At 34.6% G+C, this 19,682-nt stretch overlaps 3 protein-coding genes across 3 annotated transcripts; all 3 read right to left on the reverse strand.

The window, feature by feature from the left end:
- Positions 1-67: 67 nt before the first annotated feature.
- LOC107359373 (uncharacterized) lies at positions 68-3,492 on the reverse strand. The gene is made up of 2 exons (XM_015925856.3): positions 1,023-3,492; positions 68-829 (listed from the first exon to the last, which is right to left on the reverse strand). The coding sequence occupies exons 1-2, from the start codon at positions 2,410-2,412 to the stop codon at positions 240-242; spliced, it is 1,980 nt and encodes a 659-aa protein (XP_015781342.1). The 5' UTR covers positions 2,413-3,492; the 3' UTR covers positions 68-239.
- Positions 3,493-4,775: 1,283 nt separating this feature from the next.
- stan (Protocadherin-like wing polarity protein stan) lies at positions 4,776-17,136 on the reverse strand. The gene is made up of 5 exons (XM_015926042.3): positions 16,772-17,136; positions 13,007-16,056; positions 12,522-12,674; positions 11,493-11,667; positions 4,776-11,021 (listed from the first exon to the last, which is right to left on the reverse strand). Exons 1-5 carry the CDS (start codon positions 16,866-16,868, stop codon positions 5,614-5,616), a joined length of 8,883 nt encoding a protein of 2,960 aa, XP_015781528.1. The 5' UTR covers positions 16,869-17,136; the 3' UTR covers positions 4,776-5,613.
- Positions 17,137-17,633: 497 nt separating this feature from the next.
- Positions 17,634-19,212, reverse strand: RIOK2 (RIO kinase 2). Its single transcript, XM_015926048.3, has 2 exons — positions 18,846-19,212; positions 17,634-18,771 (listed from the first exon to the last, which is right to left on the reverse strand). Exons 1-2 carry the CDS (start codon positions 19,147-19,149, stop codon positions 17,675-17,677), a joined length of 1,401 nt encoding a protein of 466 aa, XP_015781534.2. The 5' UTR covers positions 19,150-19,212; the 3' UTR covers positions 17,634-17,674.
- Between the last annotated feature and the right edge of the window lie 470 nt (positions 19,213-19,682).

Genomic DNA, 19,682 nt, shown 5'->3' on the forward strand with positions numbered 1-19,682 from the left:
AAAAACTTAAAGCTCATTTGCAGGTTGACCAGAATTATCGTGAACATAAATTACCAAAAGCCAAACATTGGATGTTTAATTACATTAACTTTAATTAACCTTATTTCAGCAGTAAAACGGCTTTTAGTTGAATTTTTAAGATCACATTGACATTATCTATTAATAAACTTCAATCTTTCATGGGCTGATTTTTATAATTGCTAAAAAAGTTTCATAAGGATTGGTTATTTATAACAGCTTCAAATTTTAATAGGCGGACTTTGGGCTTTTAAGCCTGGACGGTCGAGTATAATATCTGCTGCTTTTTCTGCGATCATAACTATCGGACCATTTAAATTTCCTGAAACAATTTCTGGAATGACGGATGCATCAACAACTCGAAGTTTTTCAACTCCTTTTACTTTCAGTTTATTATCTAATGGAGACATTTTATCATCTTGAGATCCCATCCTCACAGTCCCGACTGGATGATTATTTGTTAGTGTTATTGTTTGTATATAACATTTAAAATATTCATCTGTTATAAACTCATATTGGCCACATAATCCAGGTGAACCAGGAAAACGTCGTGAATTAATTCGGATAAGTGAAGGCATTGAAGCGATTCGGACAGCTTGTTTACAACCCTCAATCAATCGTTCAATGTCTCGGTCATTCTCGTACAAATTGAAATCAACCAAAGGAGGATCAAGAGGATTACTTGAAGCCAATTTGACAGAACCTTTGCTCTTTGGGTGTAATAATATGGGATAAATTGTAAAACCATCTAAACGAGTGTTAGGAGCTAAATATCGATCCACCAGCTCTTGCCGAAAATTGTACAATGAACCTAAAAAAATACGAAATCAGAAAATAGATTATCACAAATATGCTTTAAAATGATTTACACATTTCAAGCTCATTTTGATTTTGTTTCAGTCTTTTCAAATAATGAGAAATGGACGAGAATGAATATTCTTAGCTTTAATTTTCAACGCAATAGTTGCTATCATAGGTTGATTAAAGGTGTATAATTGTTTTACCTAAAAAGGCAGTTGGATATGATCCTCCAAAGGCTGTCCCTTCAATCTGAAACTGTATATCAGGGCGATCATCTGCATATTTGGTTCGATAAAAACCGACAATATTTGTTCCCGGACTGGCGAGAGTACCTTTACGCTCAATAACATACTTATAAATATTGTTGAACAATTCAAATACTCGACTATACACAAAACTAGATCCTTTTTCTGTTAAAAAAGGTATCATGGTCATTGGATGGTCTTGCAAATTTTGTCCGACTCCTGGTGCATTAACGACAACTTTAATTCCGTGCATTTCAAGATGTTCTTTGGGCCCAATTCCCGACAGCATTAAAATCTGTGGTGTGTTAATAGCTCCAGCTGAAAGGATAATCTCTTTTGTTACTGAGACTGAATAATAGTTGCCAGAAGATTTGAATTCAACGCCAGTAGCAACTTTCTTATCGTCAAATAATATCCTTAGCACATGAGACTCTAAACAAACGTCAAGATTGGGCCTGGAAGACGCATCAGATAGATACGCTTTTCCAGCAGAAACTCGATTTCCTTCATCAATAGTAAACTGTGAGAAAGCAAACGTTGTCTGATTTTTACCATTATAATCACCAATAAGCCAACCAGCCTCTCTAATTGCTCCAAGAATGGACGTCTCTACATTCAAAGCGGATGAATACTGGGAAACCTTTAAACGACCAGTTAATCCATGATATCCTGGTTCAAAATCCCAGAGTGATGAAGCTCCTTCCGATTTGACAAAATATGGGAAAACATCGGCAAACGACCAACCATTTACTCCAACAGATTTCCATCTATCATAATCTTTAGGTGAACCTCTTGCATAAATCATGAACCCTTGACTTGAACTACCGCCAATCATTTTACCTCGAGAAATGGGAATTTGATGACCTTTCAAGCCTAAACCTGAACGAAGCTGAGGAGTTGATTGGTATGACCAATCAGTATCAGTTTTGCGAAGCAATTGATTCATGAATGGAATTGAATTGATATCAGGTTCTTTAACACCGGCCTCGAGAAGCAAAACTCGACTTTTACCATCTTCCGACAATCTGTTAGCCAATACTGAACCCGCTGTTCCTCCACCAACAATAATATAATCATAATCTGGCTTAACTACTGCTGGAAGAACAGTTGTCAGTGAATAGCTTGTTAAACCAATGGGTCCAATAACTGAACTGATTAATGACACTAAATCTGGAAATGAGGGCAACAATTCAGTGAAACGATTGAAGTTCCAGCGTTGAAGCCAATTTGTTATCCGTGATTGTCTAATTGCTGTTGAGTTGATTGGTAAAGAAGTAGTATGGACAAAATTATGTTGAACAATCACAGTTAGACAAATAAGCAAAAATCCAGCACCAATTTTAACCATTTTGTAATCAAGTTTATTTAAACAACAATAAATTGTGAATTTTGTTTTCTTTACAAAACTTATTTTAATGTTAACAATTGATTAAACTAAATTGGTCATTAATATTGTACTTTCATTGTACAGCAATCAAATGATTGTTTCTAGTGCATTTGACTCCCAAGAAAAATACATTTTCATTAACAGCCAAGACTTTGGGTAAGATTGAAGGTCTAGGATAAGAAACAAAAAATTTTCATTAACCTAGTTTTGGGTTATTTTGTCACAATTTTGACCAAATCATTTATAATCAATTTGTCTATCCATTAATTTAATCACTGTATTTGTTATGATCTTTACTTTTGTTTGTCCTAGACCGCAATTTTTCATATTGATTTGATCGATCGGTCACTTATATGACCAAATTTAATACCTTGAATGGTTTACATGTTTTGGTCATCAGTTTCTTGTCTTCGTTGTTTTCGAAATGAATTCTTGATGTTAGCATATGATGAGACTAAGCATCTTTTCGCTATAATAAGATCGCTCGTGGGATAATCATCAAGATAACTACCACAACTGATTAAACAAACAACAAAAAGGTAGATATGAAAGAGTCTTTTGACAAAATAATGGAATGGATATTTCCTTATTGATTCCTTAAATCTAAACTTTGCGATAATTCCAGAGTTATAAATCCGATAATCAATTTGAAATAAAGTGCTATACCAAACAATACAACCAAATAAAAGCCAAAAGCTAATTTTCAAAGCGCTTCGAAGAGGGTAAGTTATGACTAGAAAAGTTAATACACAGACGAAAATTAATGCAACAATATGATGAGATGAAAATTCAAGGTAATTGTCTAAATTGTACCAAATTAGAGTGAAGGAAAATGCTGCAAGACATTTACGAGATCTTGGCCATTTCTCTTGGTCATCTATTAAAATGGATTTGACCCGATTTAATCCTGCCGCAATCACGGGTCTGGATGAAGGACTCGCCATCTTCGATCTTGAGCTACAGTTGTACGTTTAAATAGAGACAATTTAATCCTAAATCAAGTGAAGAGACAATGATTTTATTGTTAACATAAATAGAGCTTTATTTTTACGGATATTATATGATTGTTTACATTAATGTTGACTATTAAAATATTTCAATCTATTATTTTGGGTTTTGTTTTAATCCAAGTTCACTTTCTGGTTGATTTTATTGCATTTCCAGATTGGGTTTTTTGGTTCAATAATTTTACCAGATTTTTTAGATTCGTATTTTCCTGTTGAGTTTTGGTTTGAATTTGGTTAACTTCACATGATCCATCTTTGACTGGAAATATAACAATTTAGACCATTTGTTGAGCCTCTAATAAAGTATGGATGATTGATCACTAATTTAAACAAGAACTGAATTGATTAAATTTTTCTTAAATTTCTAGCAAAATAAAAATCAAAGATGTATGGACATTAAATCATTGAAATCGACTTACTTTGAATACACAAATTAATAAACCTTTATCAAATTTGAATTAGTGAGTTGCATACTTCCAGATATTGATAAATTGTTGGATTATTGGAAATAGATTTAATCCAAAATTAATCCCGGATAAAGTTAATGGCCAATAAGTAAATGATGAGAATGAGAACGAAGAAGGATGAAAAGCACAAGACTGCAGGTTTCATGGTGAAAAACAATTGCGAATCAAGTTGACAATTTAAAACACAAGAAGCAAAATTGATGTTCAGAATGATCTCAAGTTGTATGAACTAAGTTAATTTGACAAATTAAGTTGATTTGTAAATTTGCCGCATTTATATAACCTTACTGATCTCAAGAAGATGAAAAGTGTTATAAAATTTGTGGATTAAAGGACAGAAAGATTTGTGCCAAAATAAAATGAGATCATGTTTTGGTGCTTGATTGTTGGTTCATGAAGTGAAACCAAATTGAGATGACAATTGTTCATCTAGAGACGATCCTTCAGGTTTATCATTTCCAACATCATCATTTGCCTTTCATCTTTTCAATATAATAATAAAGCTATTATGTTATTTACGGATCTCATTTTTTCCTCAAAACAATTGCTAACATTGAATTTGACATGTCTCAGGTTGAATGTTTTCATTACTTTTAACTTGGATTCAACCTCTATTTGATTTAAAACCATTTATGGGGCAGTAAATGATGCAAATTATTTTCTTACCCAGTTTCAAATTTCTTGAAAGTCCTCTGAATCTGAACGCTTTCCTTGTTATTTGGGTTACCCATTTGATCTAGTTCAATCTTTTGACTTTTTATTGTTGATTTTAAAATCATTAGACAATGATATAAATTTGTTTTGATATGTTGTGGTAATGAAAAGTAAAAAAACGGAGTCAGGAAAGGCATCAATAATCAAATTATTTATTATGAATTTTGAAGCTTTCAAGCTTAAATTGGTTTTTTTACATAAAAACAAACGATGAAAATTATTAAAAATACACAAATATACATTTGTAAATATATGGCAAGCAAATTAAATGTTGATAGATGAATTAATAAATTAAGGATGAAAGAGTATTACATTAAATAATACAATGAAACTTGATTATCAAGCAAAGGTATTAGACATTAAAGTCTTGAGACTTGGTTGAAACGGTTAATTGTGCTTTTAAATTGTAAGTTATTACAATCAATTTTTTGAAGGCATTCTTCAATCGTAAAATATTTTTACAATAATTGCCTGTAAACAACTGATTCAACTAATGGCAGTCTAGTCGTTTACATTTTGTTAAAATAATCGACCTAAGTGCGTGTTTTTCAACCGGGATTGTTGAGATTATCAAAAATTACAAAGAAAAGTGTTCAATTTATCAGTTACAGATCCATTGATTTGATTGAAGTAGATATAAAGCTTAGAGGAAACTAAATTTGGTCTCATTGTATTGCAATTAGTCGTTTTTAAATGCATATGCCTGTGTTTTAGTCAGGATATTATTTGAATGAGTTGATAAGTAGGATAAAAAGGCGATTGAAGGATTATCAAGTTAGAAATATAAATTCTTGAGGTGAATCCTTAATTTTAACAAGATGCTATTCTTAATTTTGAGATAGTTTGGTGCAATTAATGATTATCACTGGGATTGTAGGTCATCAAAAAGATATACAAAATATGCACTGAGTAATTTACACAGTAGATCAAATAATGAGGATTTGTACTTCCAACTTAAAATCGTGCATTTTTCACTAGCCATGAGATAATGATGATGAAGACGATGAGTGTGATTTAGATTTTTGAATGTCTGTTGGTGGTGTATTAACTCCTCGAGGTGAATTGGATGACATAGCAGCTTGAGTGAAATGAGGATTATTTTGACTTGGTATGTATCCATATGGATTGTTTGTTAAATCCTCTTGAGAATTAACGGAATCAGATTCCGTTCGAGATTGACGTGAATATATTTGAGGACCAATCTCACTTTCTTCAGCCTCCATCTGACTTGGTGTGTTTCTATCATGTGGCACGCCAACACTATTAATTTCTTTATGATCTGAATCTAAATTGGCCATCATACCATGGACGGGTAAGCTGTCGTACCTTTGGTGAACTTGAGGAGCTCCTTGAATACAAGGTTCACCGTTTTCTTCATTATAACCCGGTGATAAGCCTTCATCTTGTGATATGTTCATGTCAGGTGAATTGTCGTATAATGGAACGGGTTCAGGTAGTCCCATGGCTAGTATATTTGAACGACTATATGGTCGTTGTGGTAAGTATGGGACTCCTTCCAGTGTTGGAGGCTCCATTGTTAAAGTTGGAGGTTGCCTAATATTCATACCGAATGAACCCCATCTTTTTTGATCAACAAATTGTGGATGGGATAAGTGATGTTGTTCAGAGGCTGAAACAACCAGTCCATTTGTATGATCATCTGGCTCACCCGCCATTGATTGTTGCCTCATGATGTTTATATGATTTTGCTCTGGTGCATCAATAGCTTCAGCTTCTTCTTCATCGGATGAGTGACTAGATGCCAAATCAAAAGAAGGCTGATAACTCATTTCACTTTCTGATTCCGAACCCATTCGTCCAGCACGACGGCCACGAATACCTTTACGATGATGGCGACTCTTGGGATGTGATCTAACGGAAGGCGATATACCACTAGGAACATCCGATCTATAAGGACTTGAAGATGTTTTAGTTGCCGTTGATCGACTTGTTGTTGATGAAGTAGATATACCAAAGCCTCGACTGTGTAAAACGTCAAGATGAGCACCTTGAAGAGGATTAATAACACCGATCGGAGTTTTGCCAGCTAATGATGTTCTTGTTCCACTAATACTTTCTTCCAAATTATTTGATTTGATCCCTTTTAATCGGTACCAAGTGATTTTTATATTTTGTCTGACTCTTCGATTGACAAGACAATAGCCAATGAAAATGTAAAAAGATGATATGATGCAAAGTATCACGAATCCTAAATTGAACTCTTCCAAAGTATCATTCGAGGCTAAAAGTGCAAGTATCCAGGTAGATCCAAGGACTGGTAAAAGTATAATACTGAGCCAAAGTAACGTTCTAAGGTTACCATAATCAGAGACAGTCTCTTTGATTTGAATGCTTGCTCGAAGAGCTAAAGCAAAGATAATGACAGAGACAAATGAAAATGCCGCTATTGGTCCAATCATACTCCAGATGACACCTTCGTAAATTGAAAGCCAACAGAATAAATAATGTCCATATTGGTCTGCTTTGACTCCAACAGCCAATCCAACTATAATAGCTGGTAAAGCATAACCAACGAAATAATAAAATCTCATAGAACCATGATTAATGTCTCGAATTTCGGTCAACATACGATAAAGATGAATGGATTCAACAAAAATCCAAGAAAATTCACAAAGAAAAGTATAATGTAAACTTATTGCAACCATTGTACAAGGAAATCCTCGTTGAGTAAGAGAATTCCTTAATTTCATTGCTACCATGAAAATTGTTTGAGCGGCAATCATTGAGATTACAATGTTTCGATGAATACTATTGCTGTTAGTTTGAACCCCTCGAATGACCGAGAGAAGGAAAAGAGTTATCAACAGAATCACCAGTGACAAGGAGATTCCAGCAAGAGTGGAAACACTTAGAACATAAGATTCTTCGACATAAATCTTTGATGAAGTTGTGTCCATTAAAACACCAATAGGAGCTATCCGATCACAGGTACAATTGATATAAGTAAAAGATCGGCGAAGTTTGGTTGGTGGGAAAATACCGGTAATTTCACAGCCACGAGTTGACCATTTACCAAATTTAGACTCATATTGAGAGTTTGATCGACTTTTACTGGTTGATCCTGAAACCCAGTAACCACATTGTGGGTTGTTGTAACCTTCAGAAGATAATGTCTTTAGACGAACCGTAATTCGAGGTTTAAGATTTTTATCAAGAAACATCTTGGAATCAGCAGGCCTAATGACAAAACTTGTCAAAGGAGTGTTGAGTTTAACTGGGACACCGAATCGATGTTTTACTGAGCTATCGTAAGAATCCTGCAAATGCTGACCCAAGGTGTGATAAATTGCATATGAATAAATGGCTCTTGGATAGCTTTCTCGAGATCCTGCACTGGAATAGCCGTTAATTGGTGTAGATTTTTCAAATGAAGTCAAATTATCTGGTTCTTTCAAACGCAATGTTTTAAGAGACGGAATTAGACGAGTTATTTCATCAGAATTTTGCTTTCTCATTGGATAATTGTTGTATTTAGGTAAAGAAATGACAGGACCAATAGATGAAGGAACATTATGGTCAAGGTATGGTGAGGTTGACAGCTTTTGAACATTGTTTGAGTAGTTAGAAGAAAAGTGATTAATGGGCGATTTAATTGATGTGACTTCCCAAAGCTCATCATAACCAATGGTATCCAAGCCAAAAACCATGTTTGGAAAAGCAATTTCAAATGGTTCAGTGTAAGTATCTTCCATATTTTCAATGAGTATTTTACTGTATTCCGAGAAAAGGGTGAGTAACACTTCTGGTCCATTGCCATCATTTGTTTCAGTGTTGTAAGTCATTTTAGACCAATACTTTTGATAATCAATATCAAATATTTTACTTGAAGCATAAATTAAATTGGAAAGATAATATCTATCTTGTTTGTGAGTTAAATTGAGACCTTTCTGGTTAAGTTCATATTGCAACAGATGATTAAGTATGCCATAAGAGATGAGAACATCACTTCCATACAACTCTTTGGTTGAGTTAATTGCAACTTTTAAATCATGTGAAAATTTGATGGCAAGATAAGTTGTCAAAGGAAACTTTTCTTTCTCTAATAAAACTAGTTGATCAGCTAGTTCAATGAATGAATTGGATGTACATTCAAATAGATCAGGAACAGCCCACCCAGTTGTTTCATCGCAGTAACGTTTAGCTTTCCCAAAAGAACCTGTTGGACAATTTTGAATGACCTCAGTTTTGAACAAACCCCGTTCCCACCAGATACCCTCGGCATAGGATCTTGGGCAGCCATCATATATAACTTCACATCCTTTTGTGGTTACTTCATAAAGAGAGCTTGCACAAGTATCACATCGACGACCAATGACACCAAGACGACATTGACATTGACCAGTAATTGGATCACACTGATTACTTAACGACCCACGCGAGTAACAATCGCAAGCAAAACATGAATCACTTCCTGATGGTTGGTAGTGAGCTTCTTGACACATGCATTCACCGGTTGTTTGGTTACAGTGACCATCGTAACCTTTGTTTGAATCACAATTACATGGACCACAAATTGGATAACCCCACCAATTAGATGGACATCGGTTTTCAATAGGTACATCACAATTGGGTCCAGTATGAAATTCATCACACTCACAACGATAACCTTGTTCATTGTTCCAAGGAATACACCGTGAACCAGGTGAACAAGGATTGAGTTCACAAACAAGAATACAATCAGTTCCAATATAACTGGGATTACATTTGCAAACATAATTTCCGAGTCCTTTGTTAATACATTGAGCTTGATGAGGGCAAGGATTAGATGAACAAGGGTCATGATAATGACAGCCTTCAGCAACATTTATTTCACTCAAAGGTCGCAGCCAAGCATCTCGTGCGTTGCCTACATCAACACCTTGAATACATCCACTAAATCCTATTAGATCAATGTTGGCTGATGATGGGATCGAAGCTGTTGGTGCAGTTGTCTCATCTTCACCAGGTTCAATACCACCAACTGAAACTTTGGAGATGAAAAGACCACGAATGTCACCACTAAAATCTTGATTCGCTTCATATTGTCCATAATCAAGATTTAACCAGATTCCATTAGCCATCCAATTAGCTTCCAAATAATGCCATTCACCATCATTAACTCTAAATGGAGCTACAACGACAGTTTCCTTGTCGAAAGTATATCTCAATATGCCGTCCTCAATGTCAATAATGACATAAGTCTTCTGACTCAATTGGATTCGTAAAATTGTACCTTTACTTTTCAAAGTTTTGAATGATAACCGAACCAACCAGGGTATACTGATGGGTCGGAGGCGGGGAGCAAATATTAAGTATCCATCGCCATTGAAATGTTTGACAACTTCATTTTCAAGACTACAATCTTTACCAAGATAACCATCTTTACAACGGCACATATAAGATCCCCAACTTTCTATACAGGTTCCTCCATTCATGCAAGGATGAGATTGACAAAAGTCACGTTTGTCTAAACATCCAGGGGTGGTTAAATTGTTGGCAACGTATGAGTTGAGATCAATTAGTTCATGATTAATGGTTAGATGGGAAATACAACCAACAAATGAATCAGTTGTGGTGGGAAATGTAGTTGGCAATGGAGGCAGTCCGCCAATTTGGAGTGGACCGATGAGATCAAAATATCTAAAGCAAGTTTGCATTCGATCAAAGCACCTTTCTTCAGGCTGAAAAGTACTTGAATTGGTACAAGCAAAATTATAATCCATAATTTCTTTAGGTAAACCAATCATGTTGCCTCTATCACAGTTGTGTAAACTTAGAGTTGCCGTTCGATTGAAATAATTGACCTCAACCAGATGCCAAAGACCATTGGATAAATATCCAGGTAAAGCAGCTAAACTAACTTGATGACGAGCCGATGAACCAAATGAAAATGAAAAGACAATAGTTGAATTGACTATTTCCAAAGCTATGAAATCATGTTCCTCGTTATATCGTCCGTTATAAAATAAAAGTATATTATCTCGACGGGTTGCAAATTTAAGCTTAATGTTGAAACGATTACGTTGCTTGATTGGAGGGAATGTTAAATAAGATCCTTTGGTAAATGACCGAGAGTGTAATTCACAGGTTGGTGAACTCCATTCTGAATGAGTACAATTTGCACAATGAAAACCTTTGAATACAGGCAATCCAGAAGCATCCGAGAGCTGGTCACGAATATTTACACAATCTGAGCCACTTTTGCAAACTCCGTCAGAGCAATGATCGGTTTGCAAGTTGGATTCACAATTACGACCGATAAAATTGGATGGACAAGAACAGGAATAGCCAGATTCTCGCCTTATACAGGTTCCCCCATTAAGACATGGATTTGAAAAGCATAGATTAATCTCTGTATCACATTCATATTTATGATACATTCCTAAAATAGAAGAAAATTAATTTAGTAAATCTTAATCATACAATTAAATTAAAAGATACAGTAAAGTACCAGATAATGCAAGTGAAATTTAAAAATTTATGAAAATATATGACCATTTTCATGGTTATAATGAATTTTAAACTTGAAATGAAAATTGTTAAAGACAGAGGAAAAAATAATCAAAATGTGATTAATATTGTAAAAAGGGAAAATCAATTCTGATCTGATTGATGGCTGAAAAGACGTCATAACGTGAATTGGCCAAATTACTCAAAGATTAATGAACAGTTCAAACTCTGATTCTGATGCTGATTAAACTTAGATCAAGAGCTTAAACTGCAATTTTAAATTATTTTCAAGTTTGCCAGCACAGATGAAGGTTTAATGAGATTAATGCTTTTAAATTTAACGGATTTCAATTGTTTCTAGTTTTGTTCATATATTTTCATAGTTGAGTGAACCAAACAATACCTGTAAAGCCATATGGACACCGACAAGCAAATGTATTCACCGGGTTAATGGGTCGGAAGAGGGTTGTTTCAGAGCTAATAAAGTCTGACGCATTTCCAAATTTAAGAACTGACAGGCATTGTTCAAAATTGGGACAAGGTTCACGTACACAGAGGTTATCATCGAAAGGCAAAACCTGAAAAAAAAGATATCAATTTCATATTAGCAAATGTCCAAGAGAGTTGAAAGGTAATCAATGTAAATGAAGACAAGTCCAACCATTTTTGAAAATAACGTAAAAAGGTAAGATTATTACTCTGTACCCATAATCTTTCTTTCATTTTCTCTCTCTTTTCTTCCCTCTTCATCTTTATTGCATCTTAATATTATCTTGAGATTACTCTACCTTACAATCAGGTTTGTGAAAGTAAGGTCAAAAGAGGGAAAAAAAGAAAGAGAAGAAAGCAAGAGAACAGGTAATCATCATCCATTAATTTTGGCCTTTTCTTAGCAGGATAAATGTTGGAGCGACTGGAAAACAGAAAGTTGTTTGCAAAATTTTTAAGCTTGTTTGATAAAGGTAAGGTGAAAACATCAATCTTTTCATTTATAGACAAACTACTTTTAAATCGCTTCAACCGACACCTTAAATTTCACATATCATTCAAGTGAAAGGTAAGAAATCAATTTACAAGCACATTCAACGGTTCACTTTGAATCCATCATTTCTAAGCTTCTTTCTCAGTTCAGTTTTTTTTCTTACATTTATCAGATACAACATGCATTATGCTTGTGAAAACGTTTTTTTGTTCAGTTGTTGTTTTAAATTATAGAAACAATTGATTTAATTAGTTAACTCAGTTGGTTTTCTTGAATCTTGCAAATCTAATGAGTTGAATGGTGCACCTTAAAACAAGAATCCAAATTTCTTTGATGCTAATGTGCTTTTTATAATTTTAAATTTCAAAAGTTCAGATGTGGATAATGATGATAACCATTTTTTTTTATTAGAATCATGATGAAAGTTGAAATGAAACAAGTTAAACTTACTTCTAATCCAGTTATCATTGTTAAGAAAGGACGGTTAAGATAGATTCTTTCTTGTAGATATTGAGACGGATAAAAAGCGTCCAGGTCACTTGAATCGGGTATTCGGGCCGAGAAACTTATACTTAGCACTTGACCCTTAGTAATTTTCTCCTCCTATGTTAAGATATAAAAAAAAGTAAATCGGAAAGGTAAGGAAAGAGAGGCAATTTATAGGGAAAGAAAAGCATGGGAATTAGTTTTTTTTCAATGCTTTAAGGTACAACGTTTTTTATCCCCACTTTGGGCTTGTAAGAGGCAGGAACTTGACTCTCATCATTAGAGGTCTTTGCACACTAAGATTGCTTCGGAGGGTTGATAATGATCGAGACCATAGAAAAGAAAGTCTGTTTAGGTAGCTTTTTCAGCTTCTTGTTTCTGTCTTCTCTTATTTTTCTTTTTCTGTTTCTTTTCGTTTTTCTCTTCATTTATTTGGGTTTTTTTCTTACCTGTAAACTAAAGATGACTATATTTTCCTTTGGGGCAGGCACAATGGCTGACAGTCCGTCGAGAAATCGGTCATATAATGAAGAGAGAAAGGTTACTGGCTTTACGTTATTCAATCTTATGGTTACACTGTTGAAAAGCATTGACTCGGTGACCAGGTTGACGGTTAATTGGCAAAGCGCAGATGCTTCATTAAGTCCATCAGAAACACTTATTTCAAAACGGGCACGAGTTGGAACATTTGTGTTTAAACTGGCACTTAAGCGAATCTCGCCGGTTGTTGAATTAAGTATCAAAAGGCCAGCTTTGTTTCCAGACAGAAATTTAAAATGCATAACATCAGAAGCATCAGCTTCATACATTGGGACACGTCCAATGGGCTCTAGCGGGAAATGATTTTTGTAATTGTTGAAAATGATTGAGAAATCTTTGAGTATTGGAGCATTATCGTTAACATCAGTTACATAAACTTGCACATCAACATCATTTCGTAAAGGAACTGATGAGGCACGAACAATTAGATTGTAAACTTTTTTGGGCGACTCGTAATCCATATCAACTCGAGTCACCAACTCGGCTATGTCATTGTTTCGAGTGACCAGAGAAAATGCTTTAGCATCTGGTCCACCAACAATTGAATATTCAATCTTGGAGTTTCCTCTTTCATCCGGATCAATAGCTTTCAATTCACCTACAACCCAACCAATTGGTGAGTTTTCAGGAACATAAAATCGTAAAATATCCGTCTCAAATCGAGGCGGGTTATCATTGACATCTTCAACCGTCACATGAATGGGAATAGTTGATGATTGACTTGGAATACCATTGTCAAGAGCGATAGCAATAAGCTCATATTTAGCTGTCGATTCTCGGTCAAGTGCTTTGTTGGTTCGGATGATACCTGAAGCAGAGTCTATAATAAATGCACCATCACCATCATTTCCACCATTAAACGTATACCTAATTTGTCCATTGAGACCATAATCATCATCGGTTGCTTGAACCTGAGTAACTCTGGTTCCAATGAGACAATCTTCAGAGATTGATGCTTGATAAGAGTCTTGTTTAAATTTAGGAGCATTATCATTGACGTCCATAACTTCAATTTCAACATTTGTTGTATCAGCCAAAGGAGGTGAACCATTGTCAGTTGCAGTAACAACAAGCGTATAGCCGGCCACTCGTTCACGGTCCAATTGTTTGTTTGTAACAATGGATCCAGTCATAGGATCAATCTTGAACTCACTATTTTCATCAATTGAAAAAGTTATACGAGCATTCTCGCCAATATCAGCATCACTGGCTTCAACAATCAACACAGTTGTCCCAATAGGAGCATCTTCAGGGATATTTACAGAGTATGGAGTTTTTTCAAACACTGGACGATGAGTGTTGGCATCGGAAACATTGACGTAAACCATGGCCATATCACTTCGCCCTCCATTATCAGAGACTGTTACAGTTAAAACATATCGACGTTCAGTCTTGTAATCCAATGGTTGAGCAATGGTGATTTGTCCCTGATTTTTCTGACTATAAATAGAAAATTTTCCCTTGTTATTGCCGTTGGTTATTTGGAAATTTAACCGCGAATTTTCATCACGATCAGTTGCTGTTACAGTGATTACTGGAGTTCCTATTGGATCTACTTCAGAGATTGTGGCATCATAAGTTTTGGGTTCAAAAACAGGATCATTGTCATTAACATCTTGAATGCGAATAATAACATTGGCTGATGATGATTTTGGTGGATAACCATTATCTCTGGCAATAACTGAAAACTCATACAAATTACCCTCCTCCCAATCTAATTGGCGGGTAGTCATGATCCATCCAGTCTCATTGTTTATTGTTAAAGGCATTTCATTGGGCAAGGTTCCAACAATTGTTTCACTTTGTCCATTGATGGACAATGCTCCTTTGATGTAATAGGTAAGTCGAGCATTATCTCCATCATCATCATCGTAAGCCTGTATACGAAGCACATTGGTTCCTGGAGGTGTATTTTCAATAACTGATTCTTGGAAAAGGCTGTTGTAAAATTTGGGCTCATTGTCATTAACATCCTCAACGTTAATCAACAATTTTGTTGTATTTGAACGAGGCGGGGAACCAGCATCTTGAGCTCTCAATATTAACCTGTAGTTGCGTGTTGTTTCATAGTCTAAAGGTGAAATAACTGAAATTTCACCAGTCAAAGAGTCAATCTGGAAATGTCCCTGAGTATTACCGCCAATAATTGAATATCTGATTGCTGCATTGGCATCCTCGTCTGCATCAGTAGCAGAAATTGTAACTATAACTGGATGTGAAGTCCAATCGACATCTTCTCTAACCACGGCAGTGTATGAACGATTTGAAAATTGAGGGTAATTATCATTTTCATCAAGAATCGTGATTTTAACAGTTGTTTCTGCGTGCTTACGATGGACCGGTGCAGCGCAATCAGAAGCTTGAATAGTCAATACATAATTATTTACGGTTTCCCGGTCGAGAGTTGCTCGTGTTGTTATAACACCGGTTTTACTATCAATTTTAAATGCTTCATTGGGACCAGTTGGATTAAGTAAACTGTATTCAATTTCAGCGTTTATATCAGCATCTGAGTCAGTTGCTCGAACATTGAGGATTGTTGAGCCAACAGGTAATGATTCTTTAACACTTGCTTCATATGAAGCTCTCTCGAAAACAGGCTGATGATCATTCTCATCGTTTACATTAATTTGTAAAGTTGTTGTTCCAGTTTTAGGAGGTATTCCTGAATCAACAGCTATTATTCTTAAATAATGAAGATCCATGGATTCCCTATCCAAACGTGAGGTGGTCGTTACAACACCTGAAAGGCTGTCAATACTGAAAACACTTTGACTCCGAGCATCCAACACAGCAGACATGGAATAAAATATTTCACCCTTTTCAGGATCATTGGCTATCAATTTAGTCACCACAGTTCCTTTCTCTTTCTCTTCAGGTATATTGACCACATATAAAGATTTGTCAAAGTAAGGTGGTTGATTAGGTGCATCGCGACGTAATCTTGAGATCTCGTAGTCTTTTGATCCAGCAGGCAAAGCACAAGTTATCACAAAAACAAAAAGGGAAAACAAACACAAAAATTACGATCTATAGTCACATTTTGGTGATCACGATGGTTGAAGAACCAGGATTCAAAGCAATAAATAATCTCATTTTGTTTTCACAATAATAATTAACAATAGCTATAATGATTAGTTTACAATTTGAAAAAAATTATTTAAAAAATGGATTGACAGGTTTGCTAAAATCTTCATATCACAAAATAAATTTTTAAAAGCTTCAACTCAACAGTGTGCGTTAACACCGGATAGAGCCAAACAATGCATTTTACCGGTATTTTGAAAAACTAAAGTTGAAGACAAATCAAACTTGTGATGGAGGAGGATATAGTCATGGATAAAACTGGCTAATTCATGTAATAGATATCCAATCTTGACCCATCTGCTGGTATTGTTAACTTGTATCTTGACCCCAACAAGAAGCGGGCAAAAGAGGTTTATTAAACTTTATCTGACTTAATTAGCTATATGAGTTGGCTATCTACCTAAATTTGCATCATTCAAACTCACTTGATTATTATTTCAAATGATGAAAATTGAAAATCTGAGCAAAGACACTGGCTAGAATTTTCTGCTTTCCAATGTTTGACATCTCTTTGGTTACCTAACCTGTGATCTTACCGCTGTCTCTTTAAATACACTGTTATCATGTAAAAAATAGAATAATCTTACCTGTTTCATCTGATGATATCCTTTGATCACAATTGTAAAATCCATGGTTAAACACAGAAAATAAATAAATTAAGATTAACTTGAATTTCATTTTCATTTTGAAATGAAATCATTAAAAATTAATAAAAACTAATCAAGTATTGCCTTTAAACATAGCTATTCACTATTTACTTCCATCTAAACCTGTAAGGTAGAAATGATTCTTTCTTTGTTCCTCACTCTCTCTATACAGGGTAGTGATAAACTTGCTGATGTAAAGGTAGGATCTAAGATGCGCTAACAAAATGTAACCAAAAAGCAGATTTTATATTGAAAACTGCTTACTGCGCCTCTAAAGGTGATTGATCCTACCTGAAGAAACTTTGCTTGTAACCCTGTAGATCCCCAAAAATCCAGGTGAGACAAGTTGTCTCAGACAAGTAGTTCCTCCAATTGGCCAAGTTGTTAACTAAATTCAAAAATTTAACAATTTACTCTTTGAACTTAACTGTAAAATCAATTACAATTATCTGTGATGATTAAAAATTTCAAACAAAATGTCAAATGAAAATCTTCACATTTTCATCGTTACAATATTTAATTACCATTGAGATAAATTAACTGTGAATCACTCAATCGACAATCTTTAGATGGACATCGATTTTCAAAAGTTATCGCAATTGGGTTCAATAAAAAATTCATAACATTCAAAACCTAAATTTTTTTCATTATTCCAAGGTATATTCAGTTAAACAGGAGAACAAGATTAAGTTTGCAAACAAAAATACCATAATTTAAAGGATAATCATAATGACAACCTTTAGCGATATTACTTTCGTTAATTGCTTAAAAGTCGTTAATAATGAAATCTCAAAACATAAAATTTTACTTGAAAATATCAATGTTTTTAATTTATTGCACAATTTACTGTACAAACCAATCTTGATTTCCGAAAGCTTTGTCTTCCTTGATTCTTAGACTATTGTCACGTCTTTGTCTTCGAACGGCAGAATCTTCTCCTTTGATACTTTTAGATGCTGTTCGCAATTCCTCACGCCTGATGCGATTGGCGAATTCTTTTTTCACTTTTGCTTTTATTTCTTCAGTCGTGAAAGTGCTTCCTGCAACCGAATAAGTCGCTTTTGAACCATCCGTAGCTGGCATTTTGGAATCATCATAGCTTCCATCGGAACTGAAACTATAACTAGTTTGTCTTTCAGATATAACTGAATTATTTTGGTCGATGATTTTTATTCTTTCTCCATTGTTTTCATTTGTATCTGACTTATCATGATGTGTATCTTTATCTTTCGAGTCATCACAATTTTCTTGAGAATATTTCGGTTGCTCAGAATCCATGTCCACATAACTATCGTTGATTACAGGCTCGTATTCGTTAGCTTCAGCTGATAATTTGTTTATTATTCCTTCATCATTTTCGTTAACGATGACATCCTTATCGAAGTTTGGTATCTCTTCACTTTCAAAGTGATATTTTCTTTTGAAAATACTAACAATACAATCAACGTCTCTTTGAAAATACTCTCTTGCCATTTTATGATTGGTGCTGATCATTTGTGGAAAATCGATTAAAATAGGTTTTGCTGTTTCATTTTCAAGCATTATGTTGAACTCATTAAAATCACCATGGACAACACCATAATCATTGGCAAGAGAAAGCAACAAGTTCATCAAATTGTCGTAAAGAGCCGGCTTATCTTCGATATCGGCAACATGGCTCAATAATTTTCCATCAATCAACTCCATGACAATACAGTGACGATTTATTTCAATAGGTTTAGGCACTGGAAAACCTCTTTCATGGAGAGCTTTTAGGAAAGAGAATTCCCTGTTCGCAGAGAGTCTTGACATATAAATCCAATTGTGAATTTTACCTTTATGATAGTCTCGTTTATCATGAACTTTTCGGAAACACGTTCGACCTAAACGATGAAGCTTGATAGCAAACCTTTCTCCTTCATCATTAGCGCCAATATAAACATCAGATTCTTTACCAACTCCTGATGAAGAAAAAAAAGATCATTGAGTGACTGGCATTGAACATTAAATATGGCAGGAATGAAAGATAGCTTACCTATTTGATTTCCAATATGTGTAATAATTTTACGATGACTGAGAACATTAAGAGCAAGATAATCATAACCATGAAAAGTCAATCTGTAACCGTCATACTTTTTACCCCTTTCATAAACTAGTAGTTTATTTCTAGTTAAATTATGGAGTATTTTAGAGGTACCACCACCACGTAAACTGGCAATAGAAGCGATTAAAGAACCAGGTACCAGTTGATGGTTCTTCATTCCCATTTCAACAGCAGTCAAGACTCGAAAATCATCACTTTCTAAATATTTCAACAAATCTGCGTCAAGCTTAACCATTTTGTAACACAATTAGAAATAACGTTTGAATAATTGAAATAAACTGAATAAATTTAACACATGGTTAGAGTAACAAATTTTGTTTACCTCGGGTTTCTTTACTTTAATAAACTGGGAGGGAAATTTGAAATAAAGTGAAGAAAGAAAATTATAAGATGTTTCATTTACAATAGATGGCGCATATGTCTATGTATAAAATTAATGACAAAACAAAATTCAGTTCAAAGATTTGCGAAACGCTTTTGCTTTTCATTTTGCCTTCGATTTTTTAGCTTCCACTTTTGGTTTGACAAGTTTTCGTTGACTTTTGTTGCTCTTAGTAACTAATTTAGGTGGATCAACTTTTTTCGGGCTAATAGTCTTTACTTTTTGCATATTAAATCCTGATTTAGTAGTAACTTTGGGTTTGAGTTTTGATTTGGTTGGCTTTTGAGGCTGAGACTTTTCTTTCAGGAATTTTACTTTTGCTTTTGGTGGACCAGTCAATGGAACTCGAGATATTTTCAATTCTGTTGGATTATTTCTTAACGACT

Source organism: Tetranychus urticae, chromosome 2 (genome assembly GCF_039701765.1).
Source record: "Tetranychus urticae isolate SD_2017Ah chromosome 2, NJAU_TeUrti_SD_1.0, whole genome shotgun sequence".
NCBI lineage: Eukaryota > Metazoa > Arthropoda > Arachnida > Trombidiformes > Tetranychidae > Tetranychus > Tetranychus urticae.